This window comes from Ranitomeya imitator, chromosome 4, assembly GCF_032444005.1.
Source record: "Ranitomeya imitator isolate aRanImi1 chromosome 4, aRanImi1.pri, whole genome shotgun sequence".
Taxonomy (NCBI): domain Eukaryota; kingdom Metazoa; phylum Chordata; class Amphibia; order Anura; family Dendrobatidae; genus Ranitomeya; species Ranitomeya imitator.
In genome coordinates this window covers 459,501,387-459,523,321 of record NC_091285.1, presented here as the reverse complement: position 1 = coordinate 459,523,321, position 21,935 = coordinate 459,501,387, and the positions used below count along the sequence as shown (strand labels likewise).

General features: G+C 42.3%; 1 protein-coding gene across 3 annotated transcripts in view; it reads right to left on the bottom strand.

The window, feature by feature from the left end:
• The window catches only part of SHF (Src homology 2 domain containing F), a 427,205-nt gene that overhangs the window by 197,669 nt on the left and 207,601 nt on the right, over positions 1–21,935 (bottom strand). For all 3 annotated transcript variants that reach the window (XM_069765812.1, XM_069765810.1, XM_069765811.1), the window contains exon 3: positions 7,940–8,161. In XM_069765812.1, the coding sequence (XP_069621913.1) occupies positions 7,940–8,161 (222 nt within the window). The remainder of the gene's footprint in view (positions 1–7,939; positions 8,162–21,935) is intronic.

Sequence of the window (21,935 nt, the reverse complement as noted above, 5' to 3'; positions counted from 1 at the left end):
AAAATGATTTTGCAAATTTTGTTGTAAAAATGAGTCCAAGAGAGGATTCACATTAGGTTCCCATACAGATGAAGACTTTAGTCTAAGAGAGGATTAGGTTAGGTCCTAGAAATGAGAATTGCCTTAACGTGGCTTCCAAGTACACATGAATTGGCCAATTTATGCACTAAGCATTCTCAATTTTTCATATTTCTAGTGCAGTAATGCAATTCAATTTTCATATTTCATATTTGCATGCTATGGCGCTACAGAGTGCTACTTTATTTGTTTGGTTGTAAAAATGAGAAATTACTGGTCAAGTTTTAACCCTTATAACTTCCTAACAAAAAAATTATATTTGCAAAATTGTGCTGATGTCATTTAGATATGTGGGAAATGTTATATATTAACTATTTTGTGTGATATAACTCTCGGACTTAAGGGCCTAAAAATGAAAAGTTCGAAAAATGCAAAATTTTCACCAAATTTACATTTTTGTTCACAAATAAATGCAAGTCATATCAAATAAATTTTTACCACTGTCATAAAGTACAATATGTCACGAGAAAATAATCTCAGAATCACTGGGATCTGTTGAAGCTTTCCAGAGGTATGACCTCATATAGTGAAAGTGGTCAGAATTGTAAAAATTGGCCCGGTCAGGAAGGTGAAAACAGGCTTCGGGACAAAGAGGTTAACTATGAATCAATTTTTATTTGATATGGAAATGATGGCGCCATGGTATACCCTTGGTGTGGCATTTGCTTCGGTGCAATGTCACCCCACCCTATTTTCAGGATAAAGGCGGTAACGATCAACTTGTCTCTAAAACCCAAAGCGAAAGCTGCGTCTGTGCCTGCACACGGATTCTGGATGAAACCTGACGGCTGCTGATGTGCTCGGATATCGGGCTCCTGCCTGTCTGTGGTCATCACCCTCTACATTTGCAGGACTACATGGCAGCAGGTTTACTAGTTCTCTAGTGATAATAGATAATAAAATGGTGATTTTATCAAATCAACAGCCCGCAGTTCTTTAAATGACACATTGCTGGAATCATGGCTTTTGTCTCTACATCATGCTGCTCTCAGATTAGGTGACAAAATCCTCGTGACAGATTCCTTGCAACCATTATAGGACATCACAAATGCAGCTAGCCTACTGTTACACCACCCATATTCATTTGACTAGATACCGTATATACTCGAGTATAAGCTGACCAGAGTATAAGCCGACCCCCCTAGTTTTGCCACAAAAAACTGGGAAAACTTAATGACTCGAGTATAAGCTTAGGGTGGGACATGCAGCAGCTACTGGTAAACATCAAAAGTAAAAATAGATACAAATAAAAGTAAAATTCATTGAGACATCAGTAGGTTAAGTGTTTTTGAATATCCATATTGAATCAGGAGCCCCATATAATGCTCCATAAAGTTTATGATGCCCCATAAGATGCTCCATATTAAAATATGCCCCATATAATCCTGCATAAAGGTTAATAGTGGCCCCATAAGATGCTCCATAGACACATTTTACCAATATAACGCTGCACAAATGTTGATTATGGCTCCATAAGATGCTCCATAAAGATATTTGCCCCATATAGTGATGCACAAACGTTATGGCCCCATAAGATGCTCCATACAGACACTTGCCCCATATAATGCAGCACAAACGTTAATTATGGCCCCATAAGATGCTCCATACAGACACTTGCCCCATATAGTGCTGCAAAAATGTTATGGCCCCATACAGACCCTTACCCCATATAGTGCTGCACAAACGTTATGGCCCCATACAGACACTTGTCCCATATAGTGCTGCACAAATGTTATGGCCCCATACAGACACTTGCCCCATATAGTGCTGCACAAACGTTATGGCCCCATACAGACACTTGTCCCATAAAGTGCTGCACAAACGTTATGGCCCCATACAGACACTTGCCCCATATAGTGCTGCACAAACGTTATGGCCCCATACAGACACTTGCCCCATATAGTGCTGCACAAACGTTATGGCCCTATAAGATGCTCCATACAAACACTTGCCCCATTTGCAGTTGCTGCGATAAAAATAAAAAAATCACATACTCACCTCTCCGTCGCTAAGGCCCCGGCACTTTCAATATTCACATGCTGCTTGTTCCGGCGCTGCTACATCTTCAGCGTCTCCTGCACTGACGTTCAGGCAGGGGGCGCGAACTAACCACTTCACTGCGCCCTCTGACCTGAGCGTCACTGCAGAAGACGGAGCGTCGCCCAGAACGAGGAGCAGGTGACTATCGCGCAGCGCTGCACTCCCCTCCCCGTTATACTCACCTGCTCCTGGTCCCTGTACGTCTGTTCCCTTGCATTGCAGCTTCTTCCTGTATTGAGCGGTCACCGTTACCGCTCATTACAGTAATGAATATGTGGCTCCACCTCTACGGGGGGTGGAGCCGCATATTCATTACTGTAATGAGCGGTACCATGTGACCGCTCAGTACAGGAAGAAGCTGGGGCGCCGGGGAAGCAGGGACCTGCAGGGACCGCGCCAGGAACAGGTGAGTATAATTAGACAGCCCCCGCTCCCCCTCCCCTGCCGACCCCTGGGTTTACTCGAATATAAGCAAAGAGGGGGACTTTCAGCCCAAGAAAATGGGCTGAAAATCTCAGCTTATACTCGAGTATATACAGTATATTGATGCAGAATCATATAAGGAAATTACGCCATGGTAGATGGTTTTGAGCTGTAAACCTCTGACTCTTTAGCTCACCAGTCTGGGGTAAAAATATATTTGCCACATGTAAGAAACTGAATAAGGGAAACTTCTAACAGCCACATTAATCCTACATGAAGTTTTCTCCATGGACACTTTCAACATAGAGCAGACTATTCTAAAAAACACAAAACTAAAAATAGTCCTGAAGTAGTTTTATATTTCAACTCCTAGGAAATTTAATCACAACCAGACATTGTGACTACACACTAAATTAGATATCACAAATGAACGATGCTTCTTATTAACAGTGTCTCCAGGAATTAGTCAGTGTAATGGGAGCTAATGAGATTTCCCATTCACTTACAAAAAGAGCTGGCGTCTAACTGGCCAGAACATGTTATTGTCATTTCTGTCAATGATAATTTGGCACAGTCTTAATATCTGGAATATGAGTTTAGTAAGTAAAAATACTATTTCAATAATAGTCTCCTATTTTATACCATAGAAAAAGGCCCACAAAAAGTTTAATTTAAAATATACCAGGGGTAATACATGGCCAAGTGATCACAAGCTATTGTGACACCACTAAAAGGCTCCGGCAAGTGTCCAGGGTTGCAGAGCGGCGTTGGAAGAAAACACACTTGCAAGAGGACTTCACTGCAATCAAACAGGCAACAATCGCTTTAAAATCTGCTCTCACCTCTGCTAAACAGGCCTACTTCACAACCCTCATATCTTCCCTATCCTACAACAGTTATCCAAAACCTTTAACTCCCTCCTCCACCCCCCATTGCCCACTCCAACCTCTCATCTCTGCTGAGGACTTTGCCACACACTTTAAAAATAAGATTTACCAAACAAGGCAAGTCTTCATTTTTCAACCACCACAACCCCTTTGTATACCAGACCAATGCCCAAACCCCGTAACCTCCCTATCCAACATCACTGAAGGGGGGCATAATTGTCTCCTCTCCAAATCGCACCTCACCACCTGTTCGCTCGACCGCATCCCATCCCACCTCCTCCCCAACCTCACCACACGTATCCCATCCCTAACCCACCTCTTCAACCTATCATTAACTTCTGGCACCTTACCTTCTACTTTCAAACATGCCACAATCACGCCTATCCTTAAAAAGTCAATCCTCGATCCAACTGCTATGTCCAGTTATAGCCCAATATCGCTGCTCCCATTCGCTTCCAAACTCCTGAAGCAGCACGTCCATGCTGAACTTTCCTCCGACCTCTCATCTAACTTGCTCTTTGACAATCTACAATCTGGTTTCCGCCCCCATCACTCAACTGAGACAGCCCTGACCAAAATCACTAACGACCTACTTACAGCCAAAGCTAACGGACAATACTCTGTACTCCTCCTTCTAGACCTGTCCTCTGCTTTTGACAGTTGACCACTGCCTCCTACTACAGATCCTCTCCTCCTTTGGCATCAAAGACCTCGCCCTATCCTGGATCTCTTCGTACTTTTCCAACCACACATTCAGCATCGCTCACTCCCACACTACCTCCTCATCCCACCCTCTCTCTGTTGGAGCCCCCCAAGGCTCTGTTCTAGGACCCCTACTCTTCTCAATCTATACACTTGGCCTGGATCAACTCAAAGTCTCATGGTTTCAAGTACCACCTTTATGCTGATGACACTCAGATCTACCTTTCTGGCCCAGACGTCACCGCTCTGCTGTCCAGAATCCCAGAGTGTCTGTCAGCCATATCCTCCTCCTTCTCCTCTCGCTTCCTCAAACCCAATGTGGACAAATCTGAACTCATCATCTTTCCTCCATCCCATATATCTTCCTTACCTGACCTATCTATCGCAATTAACGACATCACGCTTTCCCCCGTACCGGAAGTCCGCTGCCTCGGACTAACCTTTGACTCTGCCCTGTCCTTCAAACGGCACATCCAAGCTCTCTCCTCCTCCTGTCGCCTCCAGCTCAAAAATATCTCCAGAATCCGTCCTTCCTCAACCTTCAGTCTACTAAAATGCTTGTGCATGCCCTCATCATCTCCCGCCTTGACTACTGCAACATTATTTTCTGTGGCCTCCCTGGTAACACCCTTGCACCTCTCCAGTCCATCCTTGACTCTGCTGCCCGACTAATTAATCTCTCTCTCCTTGCTACTCTGCCACTTCCCCCCTCTGCAAATCTCTTCACTGGCTCCCATTCCCTCAGCGTATCCAGTTCAAATTACTAATACTGACCTACAAAGCCATCCATAACCTGTCTCCTCCACATATCTCTGAACTAATCTCCCGATATCTTCCCTCACGTAATCTCCAGTCCTCCCAAGACATCCTTCTCTCCTCCACACTTATTCGCTCCTCATCCAACCGCCTCCAAGACTTCTCCCTAATATCTCCCATCCTCTGGAATTCTTTGGCCCAACACGTCCGACTATCAACCACATTTGGATCCTTCAGATGGAACCTGAAAACCCACCTCTTCAGGAAAGCTTACAGCCTACACTGACCCCTCTGCCTCCTCATCACTACCGGAGATACTGCCTCACCAACACCTAAGCTCCTGTAACTCTCAACCTATTGTCTCCTTCCCCATAATCCCGCAGAATGTAAAGGTACCTTCACACTGAGCGACTTTAGAACGATAACGATAGCGATCCGTACCGTTGCAGCGTCCTGGATAGCGATATCGTTGTGTTTGACATGCAGCAGCGATCAGGATCCTGCTGTGAGATCGCTGGTCGGAGCTAGAAGGCCAGAAATTTATTTCGTCGCTGGATCACCCGCTGAAATCCCTGAATCGGCGTGTGTGACGCCGATTCAGCGATGTCTTCACTTGTAACCAGGGTAAACATCGGGTTACTAAGCGCAGGGCCGCGCTTATTAACCCGATGTTTACCCTGGTTACCATTGTAAATGTAAAAAAAAAAAAAAAAAAAAAAAAAACACTACATACTTACATTCCAGTGTCTGTCACGTCCCCTGGCGTCCGCTTCCCTGCATTCCTCCTGCATCCTGTGTCAGCGCCGGCCGGCCGTAAAGCAGAGAACAGCGGTGACGTCACCGCTCTGCTTTACGGCTGGCGCTTAGACAGTGCAGGGAAGGTGACGGCGAGGGACGCGACAGACACCGGAATGTAAGTATGTAGTGTTTGGTTTTTTTACATTTACAATGGTAACCAGGGTAAACATCGGGTTACTAAGCGCGGCCCTGCGCCTAGTAACCCGATGTTTACCCTCGTTACCAGGGGACTTCAGCATCGTTGGTCGCTGGAGAGCTGTCTGTGTGACAGCTCTCCAGCGACCACACAACGACGAAACAGCGACGCTGCAGCGATCGGCATCGTTGCCTATATCGCTGCAGCGTCGCTTAATGTGATGGTTTCAAGGGCAGGGTCCTCGCCCCTCTGTATCAATCTGTCATTGTTAGTTTGTTTACTGCAAGTGATATCTGTAATTTGTATGTAACCCCTTCTCATGTACAGCACCATGGATTCAATGGTGCTATATAAATAAATAATATTAATAAAAATAATTGTGCATATAGTGGACACTTCCATGAACCCACCAAACAAGATTTCTAGGGGAAGTGTAATAAATGTGTTTTTTAACGTGTTCAGTATAGAACTGCATGCACTGTGCAGGGACACCTTAAAGATGGCAAAGCTTTAAGAAAATCCAGGTTCCTAAACTTATATTCCATGGTATGGTATTACATTAGTACCAAAACTCTCCACAGATTTATACATTGAATTTATTTGTGTAAGATAGAGAAGTGCAAGAATGATTGTAAGGAGACTTGCTAGTGGAATACCCACCAGTCATGAGCTTGACAGTCAACATCATGGCATGCTGCTCAGCCTCATTCAAGTAATTGGTGTTAAGTAAGAAGGGTGAAAGGGTGGTCTATTGGAAATTGTGCCCCTTCAATTTCATCTCCACTCATTATTGGCTATCGCCTCTCGTTGATACTCCTGATCAGTGATTGACCGCTTTGTTTATACATATCCATTCTCATACAGGGTTGGTTGTCAATCATAGAGGAGTCCAATGACTGGCTCTCTCACACAGAAAAAATCCCATGAATTTCATTCAATAAGTAGCAAGTTATATCTAATTTTTTCAAATACAACTAGATCTTAATCTGCTCCGCTACTCCAGAAATGATATGCTGCTAGTAAGTTAAAAGGCTATTTTCATGATAACCAGTTCTCCTAAAATAAGGAATTTTGATAGCTGTTTTAGAGATGATGCAAATCAATTTGCAGAACCTGGTCCAATGGACGGGAGCCAAGCAAACCGCCCACCTGCCAGCATCTATAATGCTTCTATTGATTAGCCAGCCTGACAAGTCACAAGTGCATCATGCCATAATGATGTTATCGCGTCAGGCCAGATAATCAAAAGAAGAACCGGCGGTACGATCAGGTTAGAGGAGGATCGTAGGGGTCAAATCCGACGGCCACAATTAGTGATATGGCCACTGGACCGGGTCCTGCAAATCGATTCACATCATCTCCAGTCTGTTTATGATTATTGACGGAGCCATATGTCACAGAGATTACAATATAACATAGATCTGTAATATACTAATCAATGTTTTCACAATGTTTCACATCCACATTTTTATGTTTAAGTTCAATTACTCAGTAGGTCTCTTTCTAAACAAACATGAACTTATAAAAAAAAGTTTTACGAGTAAAATTTATGGCCGAATCTTAAACTGTTATTACATCCTCTACATCAATGCCAGAAAACAATAAAAAGTGCACAGTATACATTTTTCTTAATATTTTTATTGATATTACTGTAAAATATTTCAGTGTACCGAAACCAAACAAGTACTGTAAGCCAGGTGGAAAACCAGCAGAAATAGAGAGACTTTCATATATAGAAACACATATGAAATGTACAGATATATGCAGTAGGAATTCATTTACATGACCATTGTTTTCAGCAGTAGAGTTTATGTAAATTGTAATTTCAGGCAATGGAAGTTTTTCAGTGAAACGTCTTCATGATGTTTGCACAGAGTTTACATAAAATGATGAATTGCATCTACAACGCTGACAAATGCAATCAAAGTCAACTTTCAGTCTGTGCTGCAAGCAAGGTCAAAACATACACAGTGTGGATTTCTTCTAGCTGACCTTTGTTTTTTTTGGTCATATTGGTTGTTTTTCCTGTACCGTTAATGGAGCTTCCTGTCATGATCATAGTGTCTTCATATAAAACCTCCTTATTGTTAATTTGGGTGACTGTACAGTATCAACTGACCTGCAAATGCTTTAGAAATTCGATCCTTCTTCCATTCCCAAGGCTGGTCATACTCTTCTGGAGGCCGCTCATCATCCTGTGGCAGCCTAGACTCTCGTGGTGGCCGTTGACCAGATGACTTTTCACCTTCAGATTCTAATCCATTTTCTGATGGTTCATATGGGGTATCATATAAATGTAAGGGTTTACAAGGCAAATCTTTGGATCCCCTTCTGCGAATTTCTGTACAAACACAGGAAAAATAAAAAGATGTTGAGTTTTGGGAAGGATTTGTTTTACCTTTCAATTTTTTCATTTAAAAAAATGTTGCTTTTCTGATCAAATTAGAAGAGGAAAGGAAAACATGAAAAAAAATCTACACAAGGCATTATGTAAAGTTATCCAACTAAAAGACATGCATAAAAAAACTTGCAACATAATTTGTACTTGTTATTTATCACTTTATTTCCAAGCGCACATCATGTAAATAGGAGCTGTCAGCAGCCTTTCCTGTCTATTTTATTTGCGATGTAGACCATGCATTATATATTGTATTTGAGTATATTACTCTCTCTTGGGTAGGCAGTGACTATCCCTACAAAGAAATAAAAGGAAATGTCTGTCTGGGGTGAGACATAACCACAGTCACTTAAAAGGGTTTAATTAGATTACTACTAGGTGGCTGCTCCCATGTTGGTTTCTACAAGAGAAAAGACCATTGCCATTAGAAGAAGCCATATTCATAAAAGGCTTAAGATGTTGCTCCCTCTGGCTTCTTAAAGCAGGCTACACACAGTAAATAAAAGTATGTACGGTACCTAGATTTTCATACTCTTTAAGATATCTAATATGTATGATGACCTCCTGACACCAACCTCTGAGTTTTTTTTTTTAAAACACATTCATGCTCGCCACATCTTAGCCCTCATGCCGCAATTCCGCATTTATTCCTCTAATTTATTCTTTCTTCTCCCTCAGTGTCTTCAAATTGGCACTGCATTAACTTAGGCTCCTTTTGGTTACGTGGGCCCTAACACATGTCAATGATGTGTCGCATTTTAGGAGATGGTTGCCACACATAAACATGTGGGGCCTGGTCATCAGAAGTGTCCTCCAGAAAACAAGGAGTGGGAAGAAGGAAGAGGAGACAAGTAGAGGACCAGACAGGGAGCTTTGAGAAAGTATGAGAAGGGCTAAGGAAAGGAAAGTTCAGTTACTTTTTCTTTTAACGAAGAGACTCCAACTCCACGAACTGTGATTCTTTACTCACATAAGTAATTCGGATTTCATACACAGCGATACAAAGAATCACAGAACATGGAGCTGGAGTCTCTACTATTTGCATTTTCTACGCCTTGACAAGGCGCTTCCGGGCTCCGAACACTGTCAAGATGCAATCACAATAAGCTAGATTTCGTTTCATATCTTTCATACAGTTTTTAAACCCCTTTCTCGCAGATTCAATTTGCACCAAGTTTGATCAATGCAAATCAAATCATTGCCCTTGAATTTAGCAAATTTTGTGAGATTCACATTACTCTAAATTCCTCCCCTTCATCACTGTACTGTAAAAATTACCAAAATGACAATACCACGGTGAGTCATTGGACGTGGTATATCTCGATTTTTCCAAAGCGTTTGATACCGTGCCGCACAAGAGGTTGGTACACAAAATGAGAATGCTTGGTCTGGGGGAAAATGTGTGTAAATGGGTTAGTAACTGGCTTAGTGATAGAAAGCAGAGGGTGGTTATAAATGGTATAGTCTCTAACTGGGTCGCTGTGACCAGTGGGGTACCGCAGGGGTCAGTATTGGGACCTGTTCTCTTCAACATATTCATTAATGATCTGGTAGAAGGTTTACACAGTAAAATATCGATATTTGCAGATGATACAAAACTATGTAAAGCAGTTAATACAAGAGAAGATAGTATTCTGCTACAGATGGATCTGGATAAGTTGGAAATTTGGGCTGAAAGGTGGCAGATGAGGTTTAACAATGATAAATGTAAGGTTATACACATGGGAAGAGGGAATCAATATCACCATTACACACTGAACGGGAAACCACTGGGTAAATCTGACAGGGAGAAGGACTTGGGGATCCTAGTTAATGATAAACTTACCTGGAGCAGCCAGTGCCAGGCAGCAGCTGCCAAGGCAAACAGGATCATGGGGTGCATTAAAAGAGGTCTGGATACACATGATGAGAGCATTATACTGCCTCTGTACAAATCCCTAGTTAGACCGCACATGGAGTACTGTGTCCAGTTTTGGGCACCGGTGCTCAGGAAGGATATAATGGAACTAGAGAGAGTACAAAGGAGGGCAACAAAATTAATAAAGGGGATGGGAGAACTACAATACCCAGATAGATTAGCGAAATTAGGATTATTTAGTCTAGAAAAAAGACGACTGAGGGGCGATCTAATAACCATGTATAAGTATATAAGGGGACAATACAAATATCTCGCTGAGGATCTGTTTATACCAAGGAAGGTGACGGGCACAAGGGGGCATTCTTTGCGTCTGGAGGAGAGAAGGTTTTTCCACCAACATAGAAGAGGATTCTTTACTGTTAGGGCAGTGAGAATCTGGAATTGCTTGCCTGAGGAGGTGGTGATGGCGAACTCAGTCGAGGGGTTCAAGAGAGGCCTGGATGTCTTCCTGGAGCAGAACAATATTGTATCATACAATTATTAGGTTCTGTAGAAGGACGTAGATCTGGGGATTTATTATGATGGAATATAGGCTGAACTGGATGGACAAATGTCTTTTTTCGGCCTTACTAACTATGTTACTATGTTACTATGTAATACATATGTACTCTGAGGGCTAGTAAAAGGAACTCATCTTAAGAGTCCAATTTTCAGTTAATGAGAACCTGTCAGTTGATGCCTAAACTACTGTACATGCAGCATGAATCAGAATCTGGTTACATAATTGCAGCAGCTTCAGCATTTGAGACAGACCTGGCTGGAAAGTCAAGACTAGTCTGGCTTGACTCCTGCCCGCATCATTCTATGTGATTGATAGGTCTCTCCCTATGTACCCACACAGCAGAGACATGTCAAGCAGCTGGAGTGGTGCAGGGCCAGACTAGTTTCAATTATTCCCATGTTCCCTTTGCCACGTCTGAAAACTATATTTCCTCTGAAATGCTCATCTACGATGTCTACAAATGCTCATCTACGATGTAGGAAAGATATATATCTTGGTACCGTGTTAGCCAGTGGATTAATCTTGCAGCCAAGGTCTGATTCAAGCTGCCCGTGGTTTGGATGTATGAAACAGCTGACAGGTTCTCTTTAAGGTCATATTTTGTTAGGCAAGAGCTACAGTATATTTTCAAGCAAATCTGTCACTTGATTTGACAAGAAAAACTAAATTAGACAGACCTAAGTAGAGTGGTGCTTAGATGAAGAGAAGCTAACGAGATTGCCAAGTTTATTCGAGTGGAATTTAAGTCTACTGAAATTTTACATACAGGGTTATGTGATTTGCGCCACATGAATTCAGCAAAATAGTAGACATTTCCCCGAAACATAAATGGCCAACAAAAGGACAAAAAATATATATATTATATATACCATATTTTTTGGACTATAAGAAGCACTTTTTAGCAAGAAATGTGAAACCTTACCCTCCTGGTGAAAGTTAAATAGCATATAACAATTCGATTGACTAACTTTCAATCACCTTTTTATATGTAGATTATCTGATATTTTCGTTCTCCACAATTATTATTTTTTTTAAATTTACACAATGTTACACGTGGAATGTTATATCAGCGGTTTATGAAAGATAAAGCAAAATGTTCAGAATCAAAACTTCCAAGAACTCAAGATGCTCATGGATTGAAGGAACTCCAAAGAGCTGCAGCACAGATCTATATAAACGCAGCAAGAATGCGAGGCTGATGCAGGAGTTAACTTTTTACCTACGATAATTTCCAGCCTCACGTTTTAGAGCAGTTCTGGAATACAGCCAAGGATGATGTGTGCTCGTTTCCAAATACTCCTTAATCATTGAACGCTGGGTATTGTCCCATATTGCTCTAAAGCAAAACATCAATAATGACAGAATTGCTCTGGCAATCAGTCTCTGCTTGTAACACAAATGTTTGCTTAGGTTTTCTCCCATGCCAGCAATGTATAAACTGGCTATGTGCTTAGTAGATCAATATTATTATGAGATGATCCATCTTCTTCAGATGCTGTAATAGAGATCTGTCTCAAACCCACACAGATTCCCAGGAGCACCAAGTGACAAGACACTATCCTTCCGGAACGGTAACACAAGGCACAGATCGCAACAAGCTCAACAATTGGGATACTATAATATGAGATTACATTTACTTATATAAAGAAGCCAAATGATTATAGTGTGAGGTTTTTTCAAAAGTTCTAGAATTTAAAAAATAGAAAAACTGTGGCCAGAGTATGCTATTTTTAAAGTCAGAATATGACCCTGATGCTCATGACACTATACCAGATCATGGGATTCTGTAAGGACAAATCTGTCCCTTTGGCTATTTCTGCTTGGCTCTCAGACTGGTAGACAGCCAAAAAGATTGGAAACAATGGTGTACTGCCCGAGAGTTGGGGGAGCCTTGTGCCAATCAAAGTGTCCGGCATTACAATTTCAACGGTATTTGCATCTTCAGATACCTCTCTGGCCCCAATGCTCCTCACAGTCAACCATCTAGTCCTTGTCACATCATCTTTTGATCCCTGCCACAAGCGCTGAAATCTCTGGTCCTCTCAGACTGAGCCGGGACTTCCATCTTTGATTGGGCCCAGAAGGTGTCTGCGCAAGTGCATAAAAGGTTGTAATATGACATGAAACATGACATGCACATGTGGGACTTCAGCATTCGCGGCAGGCATTAGAAGATATGACGAGAACATGAAGGAGTAGAGGGGCCGGAGCAGTAAGTTGAATAATTTTTACATTTGTTTATATCGTTTTGTTGGTGAGGCACAGGAGAGTAGACAAATGTTAAAGAATAATGATATACATCACAAAAATGTCTATAGCTGAATCAATTTTGAGCAACATGATTGTCTAGAATGTAAGTCCGCAAGGACAGGGTCCTCTCCCCTCGGTACCAGTCTGTCACTGTAAACGATATCTATAACCCTGTATGTAACCCTTTCTCATGTACAGCACCGTGGAATTAATGGTGCTATTTAAATAAATAATAATAATAATAATAGTCTTATCTTTATTTTAATGCTAATATTAAAATGGGTTGTCCACTACTAGGAAAACCCCTCCTTAAACTAAATGTTCGGCCCTGAAAAAAATAAGGCCTATACTCACCTCCCATGCCGACTTTGCACCAGCGGTGTTGGCACTGTGATGCGGTGTTGTGACACGTGATGCAAGTGCCCAATCAGCTCTGGCGTCTCTGTCTCCGCCTTGGACAAACTGGACATGAAGAGGACATCCGGAAAGAGCTGTGTCACTGGCTGCCCGAACATTTAATTTAAGAAGGGGTTGTCCTAGTAGTGGACAATCCAATAAAATTATGCTGCTCAAGTCAAAAATTGGTGCAGCTGAAATTTTTTTTGTGCTGTGTATCATTACTTCTGGAACATTGGTCTACTCTACTGTACCTCATCAACAACTGGAGGGTGTCTCATGGGTTGAAAAGTATACTTTAAACCAGACATCTGTTTAATCAGCCCACAACACTGATTGACAGCTTTCTGTTATCTTGCTGATAAAACAGTGGAGTGATCAAAGCTTGAGATCCATCATAGCTCTTCAGTCTTATTCGCTTATGTACCGTACTTATTTTACTCAGGTATATAGTGCCACTATCCCCATTGGGGCTCACAATCTACATTCCCTTTCAGTGTGTCTTTGGAGTCTTTGCATATCAACTCAAACGACAATTTCTCTGTAATGTAGGAAAGGACCAGCCACGTGAAGGTATTGCTGGACTAGTCTTTAAAAGAGCTACTACAAATATTTAGGGTGTGAAATCCTGCTGACAGATTTATTTTAAAGGAAGGCCATTTGGAAAGTTGCTTAACTTTGCATTTAGGAAGTGAATAAAAAAATGATGTGCAATGGTGTACATAGCCTTTAAATGAAGTCAAGCTGAAATACCAGATTCAACCCAAAAGATAGAAGTCATACTGCTTAAGTTAGAATGCACACTTTTTTCTAATCCTTTCCAACCTATTTAACCCTAGAACAGAAAAATAAAAAAAATGCACATGATGTAGAACACAGTCAACCAATATAATATACCAGTGTATACATTGGCAATTGTTTTTAAATTCGACACCTTTTGTACTGGGATACTCAAACAAATCTTCATCACACAGGAAGTAGAGGAAAAAAATTGCAATAGCTGTTAGACAGTGTAGTTAGAGAACTGTAGGAAATTCAATTATTTAAGCAAGTATGTTAGGAAATAGCTTAGATCATAGCATCAAATAGATATGGAGTTAGGCGCAAAATGACTTTGCCTTCTGACAACCCATTTAAGAAGGATGTTTCACATTATTAAGCAGCCACAGGTTTCAAGCACTATGGGATAGAAAAAGGATCTTTCTGCCGCTGAGAAGCCTCAAATACTGCAATGCATTGGACAAGGTATGAAAACATTAGATATTTTAAAAAAGCTCAAAGAAGTTGTCCACTACTTGGACAACTTCTTATATTCCACGCTTGGCCCCGATAAAATAATTAAAAAAACCTTATACTTACCTCCTGTGTTGGCGCCATTCCTGCGGTGCCTGCACTTACACTCCCCGGGGCACCCGTGCTGTTATTGTGACACGAAAGCCTGGCACCCAATCAGAGGTGGGGTCACTGTCCTCGCTTCCTGTCAAATTGAACATGAAGAGGAAGAGCAGCTGCAGCCTGGACTTCCCCTTCATGCTCAATTTTAACAAAGGCGAGAACAGTGACGCCGGTACTGATTGGACGACAGGGTAACATGTCAAAGACTGTACGCACAAATAAAAGAGCAACTTTTGCATAAATCCTCAAGTCTTATGTGTGCGGCTGCTTTTCCATTAACAGGGTCACATGTCAAAACAACTACACAAGAGCCCTGGGAGCATGAGTACATGGGAGGGAACTATAGGATGTTTTTATTTTATCGGGGCCAAACATTTTAATCAAGGGATTGCCCACTATTTGAGGACAACCCCGTTATGCATAATCATCGTACTGTGAAGAGATTTGTCATCTATACAGAATACAGACAAGTTTGTGCAGACAATAGCATAATGAGGAAGGTTTCTGCCAGACAAATAAATTGGATTAAGAGAGTGGCTGATAAAATACTATTACAAAGCAGCAAACAGGCATTTGAAGCTGCTGGTGCCTCGGATGTCCCGTGAACCTCAATGTGTAGGATCCTCCATTGTCTTGCAGTTGTGCATAAACCTACTATTCAGCCACCTCTAGACAGTGCGCCCAAGCAGAAACGGTTGAAATGGGCCCAGACATACAGTACACAAAAGACTAATTTTAAAACAGTTAAGTTTACTGATGATTCCCGTGCAACCCTTGATAATCAAGATGGATTGAGCAGTCGATGGCCTTGTTGGGATGGCCACCATGTCCCAACAAGGCATGTGATGTCAGCATGGAGGTGACAGAGTCATGTTTATAGCTGGAATCTTAGGGAGAGAGCTGATAGACCCCTTTACTACCTATGAAGGGGTAAAAATTACCTTGGCAAAGTATGCAGAGTTTCTTGCTGATCACATTCTTTCATAGTATAGAAAGAAAAACAGTGCCAACCGGCACTAGGAAGCTATTCTGACATCCTAAAAGATATTCAAACAGAAGTTCTCCAAAAACTCACAGGTTCAATTGATGCAAGAATTATGAATTGTGCAAGGTGTTATCAAATCAGGGGTCTTATGTTGTCATATAACTTGGCCAGTTAAGATGTTTTGATGGAAAAGATTTGATTTCAGTAAATGTGACCTATTAATGCTTTTAATGCTTAAAATTCAACAAGTGATCATGTTCAGTTCTTTACAACTTATAAAAAATGTTTGGAAACTCTTATGCATGATAATTTTAAACAGTTCATTTTAAGTTTCATTAGTTGTGAAAAAAAAATTGCCCCCCAAAATTTGCATCAATCATTTTGAACAATCAGAGAAAATTGCATTTGCATAATAATTTTCAGCACTGTGTGCATTATTTCCCTGTTATTCATTCATTTCCTGTGTCTCATAAATTTGGATTATTGATGATGGATTCCTCTTTTACCCAATGTGATTATAAAGCTCAGTAAAGCTTACTCCACTTCTATGCAGACTTGTCATTCTGGAGTTAATCATTACCTATAACAGCAGGATGATGGAGAATGGTCTCTAACTAAGGCTTTTAATTACTCAGAGCGTTCATGAAATAGGCACTCCAATTAATGCCCCGTGATTGAGAAAACCGCAACCTAGTATCCCTGAGGAGTATCTGCATGGAGACAAGTCAGCAAGTAGATAATCCATTTTAACCAAATTGAGAAATTTACGGTAACTCCATGTGCTGGCTAATAGGTCATTGTATGTATTGGCCTATATTAATATATCTCAAAGCTACCATGTGAAAGAAAGGTCATAATGGAAAGTGGTTATATAGCGGGTGAAATAAGTAATGAACATGTCACCAATTTTCTAAGTAAATATATTTCTAAAGGTGCCATTGACATGAAATTCTCACCAGATTTCGGTAACAACCCATCCAATCCATACAGGCAAAGAAATCAAATCATAGATGTCCATAAATAAGATTTTGTATTTTTCGGATTATAAGACGCACTTTTCCACCAAACTTGGCAGAAAAATGGGTGAGTGTCTTATAATCTGTGTGCAGCTTATTAGTTGCAGTGGAATGGGGTAACAGGAGGCAAGGTCTCTGCTGCAGGAGGTTGGCAGCAGCACAAATGGGGCAATGCTGTGGGCCACAGGATGGGAGGAGGGGGTGTCATTGTGGTGCAAGGCTGCATGCTCTGGGCTTTATAAAATGTTGACATCCCGTTCCTATTGATTTCCCTGTGGTGGGCTTTGGGAAAATGGCCACCGGAGGAGGTGCATGTACAGATTGAGATCTCGTGAGCAGAGATTTCGGGAGGCAAGATCTCAATGTGTGCATGTGACGCAAAGCCTATGTACTGGAATATAGTATTATCAGATGAGACCAAAATTGATCTCTTAATATACCATTATGTTTGGAGGCCAAAAGGCACTGCATATCACCCCAGAAATACCATACCAACAGTGAAGTTTGGAAGTGAGAACATTATGCTGTGGGGTTGTTTTTCAGCATATGGCACTAGAAAACTTCATATAACTGAACGAAGTATGAATAGACCAATGTACCAAGACATTCTTGGTAAATAAATGCTGCTATCCACCAGAATGATTAAGCTGAAAAGAGGGTGGATATTTCAGCAAGACGCAGATCCCAAAACACACAGCCAAGGAAACTCTCTATTTTTTTCACAAAAAGAAAATAAAGCTGCTAGAGTGGCCCAGTCAATCACCTGACCTGAGTCCAATCGCAAATTTATGGAAGGAACTAAACCTCAGAGTTCATAGAAAGAGCCAATGGAATCTTCAGGATTTGAAGAGTGAGTGCAAAAATCGGCTAAAATCATACCTGAGCAATGCATGCTACTAATTTCTCCATACAGGAGGCATCTTGAAGCGGTCATCACCAACAAACGCTTTACAAAGCATTGAATACCTTTTCCCTGTGTCATTTCTCATTATTACAAAAAATGTATTAACATCTACAGTTTGAATTACAGAGGGGAAAAAAGTATTTAGTAAGCCAACAATTGTGCCAGTTCTCCCACTTAAAAAGATGAGACAGGCCTGTAATTGACATCATAGGTAGACCACAACTATGACAGTCAAAATGAGAAAACAAATCCAGAAAATCACCTTGTCTAGTTTGGCAAGATTTATTTTGCAAATTATCTTGGAAAATAAGTATTTGGTCACCTAAAAACATGCAAGATTTCTGGCTTTCACAGACCTGTAACTTCTTCTTTAAGAGGCTCTTCTGTCCTCCACTCATTACCTGTAGTAATGGCACTTGTTTGAACTTGTTATCAGTATAAAAGACACCTGTCCACAACCTCAAACAGTCATACTCCAAACCACTATGGTGAAGACCAAAGAGCTGTCGAAGGACACCAGAAACAAAATTGTAGCCCTGCACCAGGCTGGGAAGACTGAATCTGCAATAGGCAAGCAGCTTGGTGTGATGAAATCAAATGTGGGAACAATAATAAGAAAATTGAAGACCTACAAGACCACTGAAAATCTCCCTTGCTTTGGGGCTCCATGCAAGATCTCACCCCGTGGGGTCAAAATGATCACAAGAACAGTGAGCAAAAATCCTAGAACCACATGGGGACCTAGTGAATGAACTGCATAGAGCTGGGATTACCGTAACAAAGGCTACCATCAGTAACACACTACGCTGCCAGGGACTCAGATCCTACAGTGTTATGGCTGGCAATCAGGCAACACAGCGTGCAGTAATCAGCGCACATACAGAGATCTGGCAATAAACAAAAACAATAGGACGAGCTCTGAGACGTGGAATCTCTGTAGACTGCAGTACCTGATCTATCCTCACACAACTATAAGCAGCAGTGGATTGCGCCTATCAACTACCTATGCAACTCGGCACTGCCTGAGGAGCTGACTAGCCTGAAGATAGAAATACAAGCCTGACTTACCTCAGAGAAATACCCCAAAGGAATAGGCAGCCCCCCACATATAATGACTGTTAGCAAGATGAAAAGACAAACGTAGGAATGAAATAGATTCAGCAAAGTGAGGCCCGATATTCTAGACAGAGCGAGGATAGCAAAGAGAACTATGCAGTCTACAAAAAACCCTAAAACGAAAACCACGCAAAGGGGCAAAAAGACCCACCGTGCCGAACTAACAGCACGGCGGTGCACCCCTTTGCTTCTCAGAGCTTCCAGCAAAAGTTAATAGCAAGCTGGACAGAAAAAACAGAAAACAAACTAGAAGCACTTATCTAGCAGTGCAGCAGGCCCAAGGAAAGATGCAGTAGCTCAGATCCAACACTGGAACATTGACAAGGAGCAAGGAAGACAGACTCAGGTGGAGCTAAATAGCAAGGCAGCCAACGAGCTCACCAAAACACCTGAGGGAGGAAGCCCAGAGACTGCAATACCACTTGTGACCACAGAAGTGAACTCAGCCACAGAATTCACAACAGTACCCCCCCCTTGAGGAGGGGTCACCGAACCCTCACCAGAACCCCCAGGCCGACCAGGATGAGCCACATGAAAGGCACGAACAAGATCTGGGGCATGGACATCAGAGGCAAAAACCCAGGAATTATCTTCCTGAGCATAACCCTTCCATTTGACCAGATACTGGAGTTTCCGTCTAGAGACACGAGAATCCAAAATCTTCTCCACAATATACTCCAATTCCCCCTCCACCAAAACAGGGGCAGGAGGCTCCACAGATGGAACCATAGGTGCCACGTATCTCCTCAACAACGACCTATGGAATACATTATGTATGGAAAAGGAGTCTGGGAGGGTCAGACGAAAAGACACCGGATTGAGAATCTCAGAAATCCTATACGGACCAATAAAACGAGGTTTAAATTTAGGAGAGGAAACCTTCATAGGTATATGACGAGAAGATAACCAAACCAGATCCCCAACACGAAGTCGGGGTCCCACACGGCGTCTGCGATTAGCAAAAAGCTGAGCCTTCTCCTGGGACAAGGTCAAATTGTCCACTACCTGAGTCCAGATCTGCTGCAACCTGTCCACCACATAATCCACACCAGGACAGTCCGAAGACTCAACCTGTCCTGAAGAGAAACGAGGATGGAACCCAGAATTGCAGAAAAATGGAGAGACCAAGGTAGCCGAGCTGGCCCGATTATTAAGGGCGAACTCAGGCAACGGCAAAAATGACACCCAATCATCCTGGTCAGCGGAAACAAAACATCTCAGATATGTTTCCAAGGTCTGATTGGTTCGTTCGGTCTGGCCATTAGTCTGAGGATGGAAGGCCGAGGAAAAAGATAGGTCAATGCCCATCCTACCACAAAAGGCTCGCCAGAACCTCGAGACAAACTGGGAACCTCTGTCAGAAACAATATTCTCAGGAATGCCATGTAAACGAACCACATGCTGGAAGAACAAAGGCACCAAATCAGAGGAGGAAGGCAATTTAACCAAGGGCACCAGATGGACCATTTTAGAAAAGCGATCACAGACCACCCAAATGACCGACATTTTTTGAGAAACGGGAAGGTCAGAAATGAAATCCATCGAAATATGTGTCCAAGGCCTCTTCGGGACCGGCAAGGGCAAAAGCAACCCACTGGCACGTGAACAGCAGGGCTTAGCCCTAGCACAAATTCCACAGGACTGCACAAAAGCACGCACATCCCGTGACAGAGATGGCCACCAGAAGGATCTAGCAACCAACTCCCTGGTACCAAAGATTCCTGGATGACCGGCCAGCACCGAACAATGCAGTTCAGAGATAACTTTACTAGTCCACCTATCAGGGACGAACAGTTTCTCGGCCGGACAACGATCAGGTTTATTAGCCTGAAATTTCTGCAACACTCTCCGCAAATCAGGGGAGATGGCAGACACAATGACTCCTTCCTTGAGGATACTCGCCGGCTCAGATAACCCCGGAGAGTCGGGCACAAAACTCCTAGACAGAGCATCCGCCTTCACATTTTTAGAGCCCGGAAGGTATGAAATCACAAAATCAAAACGAGCAAAAAATAACGACCAACGGGCCTGTCTAGGATTCAAGCGCCTGGCAGACTCAAGATAAGTAAGGTTCTTATGATCAGTCAAAACCACCACGCGATGCTTAGCACCCTCAAGCCAATGACGCCACTCCTCGAATGCCCACTTCATGGCCAGAAACTCTCGGTTGCCCACATCATAATTACGCTCAGCAGCAGAAAATTTCCTGGAAAAGAAAGCACATGGTTTGAACACTGAGCAACCAGAACCTCTCTGTGACAAATCTGCCCCTGCACCAATCTCAGAAGCATCAACCTCGACCTGGAACGGAAGAGAAACATCAGGTTGACACAACACAGGGGCACAGCAAAAACGACGCTTCAACTCCTGAAAAGCTTCCACGGTAGCAGAAGACCAATTAACCAAATCAGCACCCTTCTTGGTCAAATCGGTCAATGGTCTGGCAATGCTAGAAAAATTACAGATGAAGCGACGATAAAAATTAGCAAAGCCCAGGAATTTCTGCAGACTTTTTAGAGATGTCGGCTGAGTCCAATCCTGGATGGCCTGAACCTTAACCGGATCCATCTCGATAGTAGAAGGGGAAAAGATGAACCCCAAAAATGAAACTTTCTGCACACCGAAGAGACACTTTGATCCCTTCACGAACAAGGAATTAGCACGCAGTACCTGGAAAACCATTCTGACTTGCTTCACATGAGACTCCCAATCATCTGAGAAGATCAAAATGTCATCCAAGTAAACAATCAAGAATTTATCCAGATACTCACGGAAAATGTCATGCATAAAAGACTGAAAAACAGATGGAGCATTGGCAAGTCCGAACGGCATCACCAGATACTCAAAATGACCCTCGGGCGTATTAAATGCCGTTTTCCATTCATCTCCCTGCCTGATTCTCACCAGATTATACGCACCACGAAGATCAATCTTAGTAAACCAACTAGCCCCCTTAATCCGAGCAAACAAGTCAGAAATCAATGGCAAGGGATACTGAAACTTAACAGTGATCTTATTAAGAAGGCGGTAATCAATACACGGTCTTAGCGAACCATCCTTCTTGACTACAAAAAAGAACCCTGCTCCCAATGGTGACGACGATGGGCGAATATGTCCCTTCTCCAGGGACTCCTTCACATAACTGCGCATAGCGGTGTGTTCAGGTACGGACAAATTAAATAAACGACCCTTAGGGAATTTACTACCAGGAATCAAATCGATAGCACAATCACAA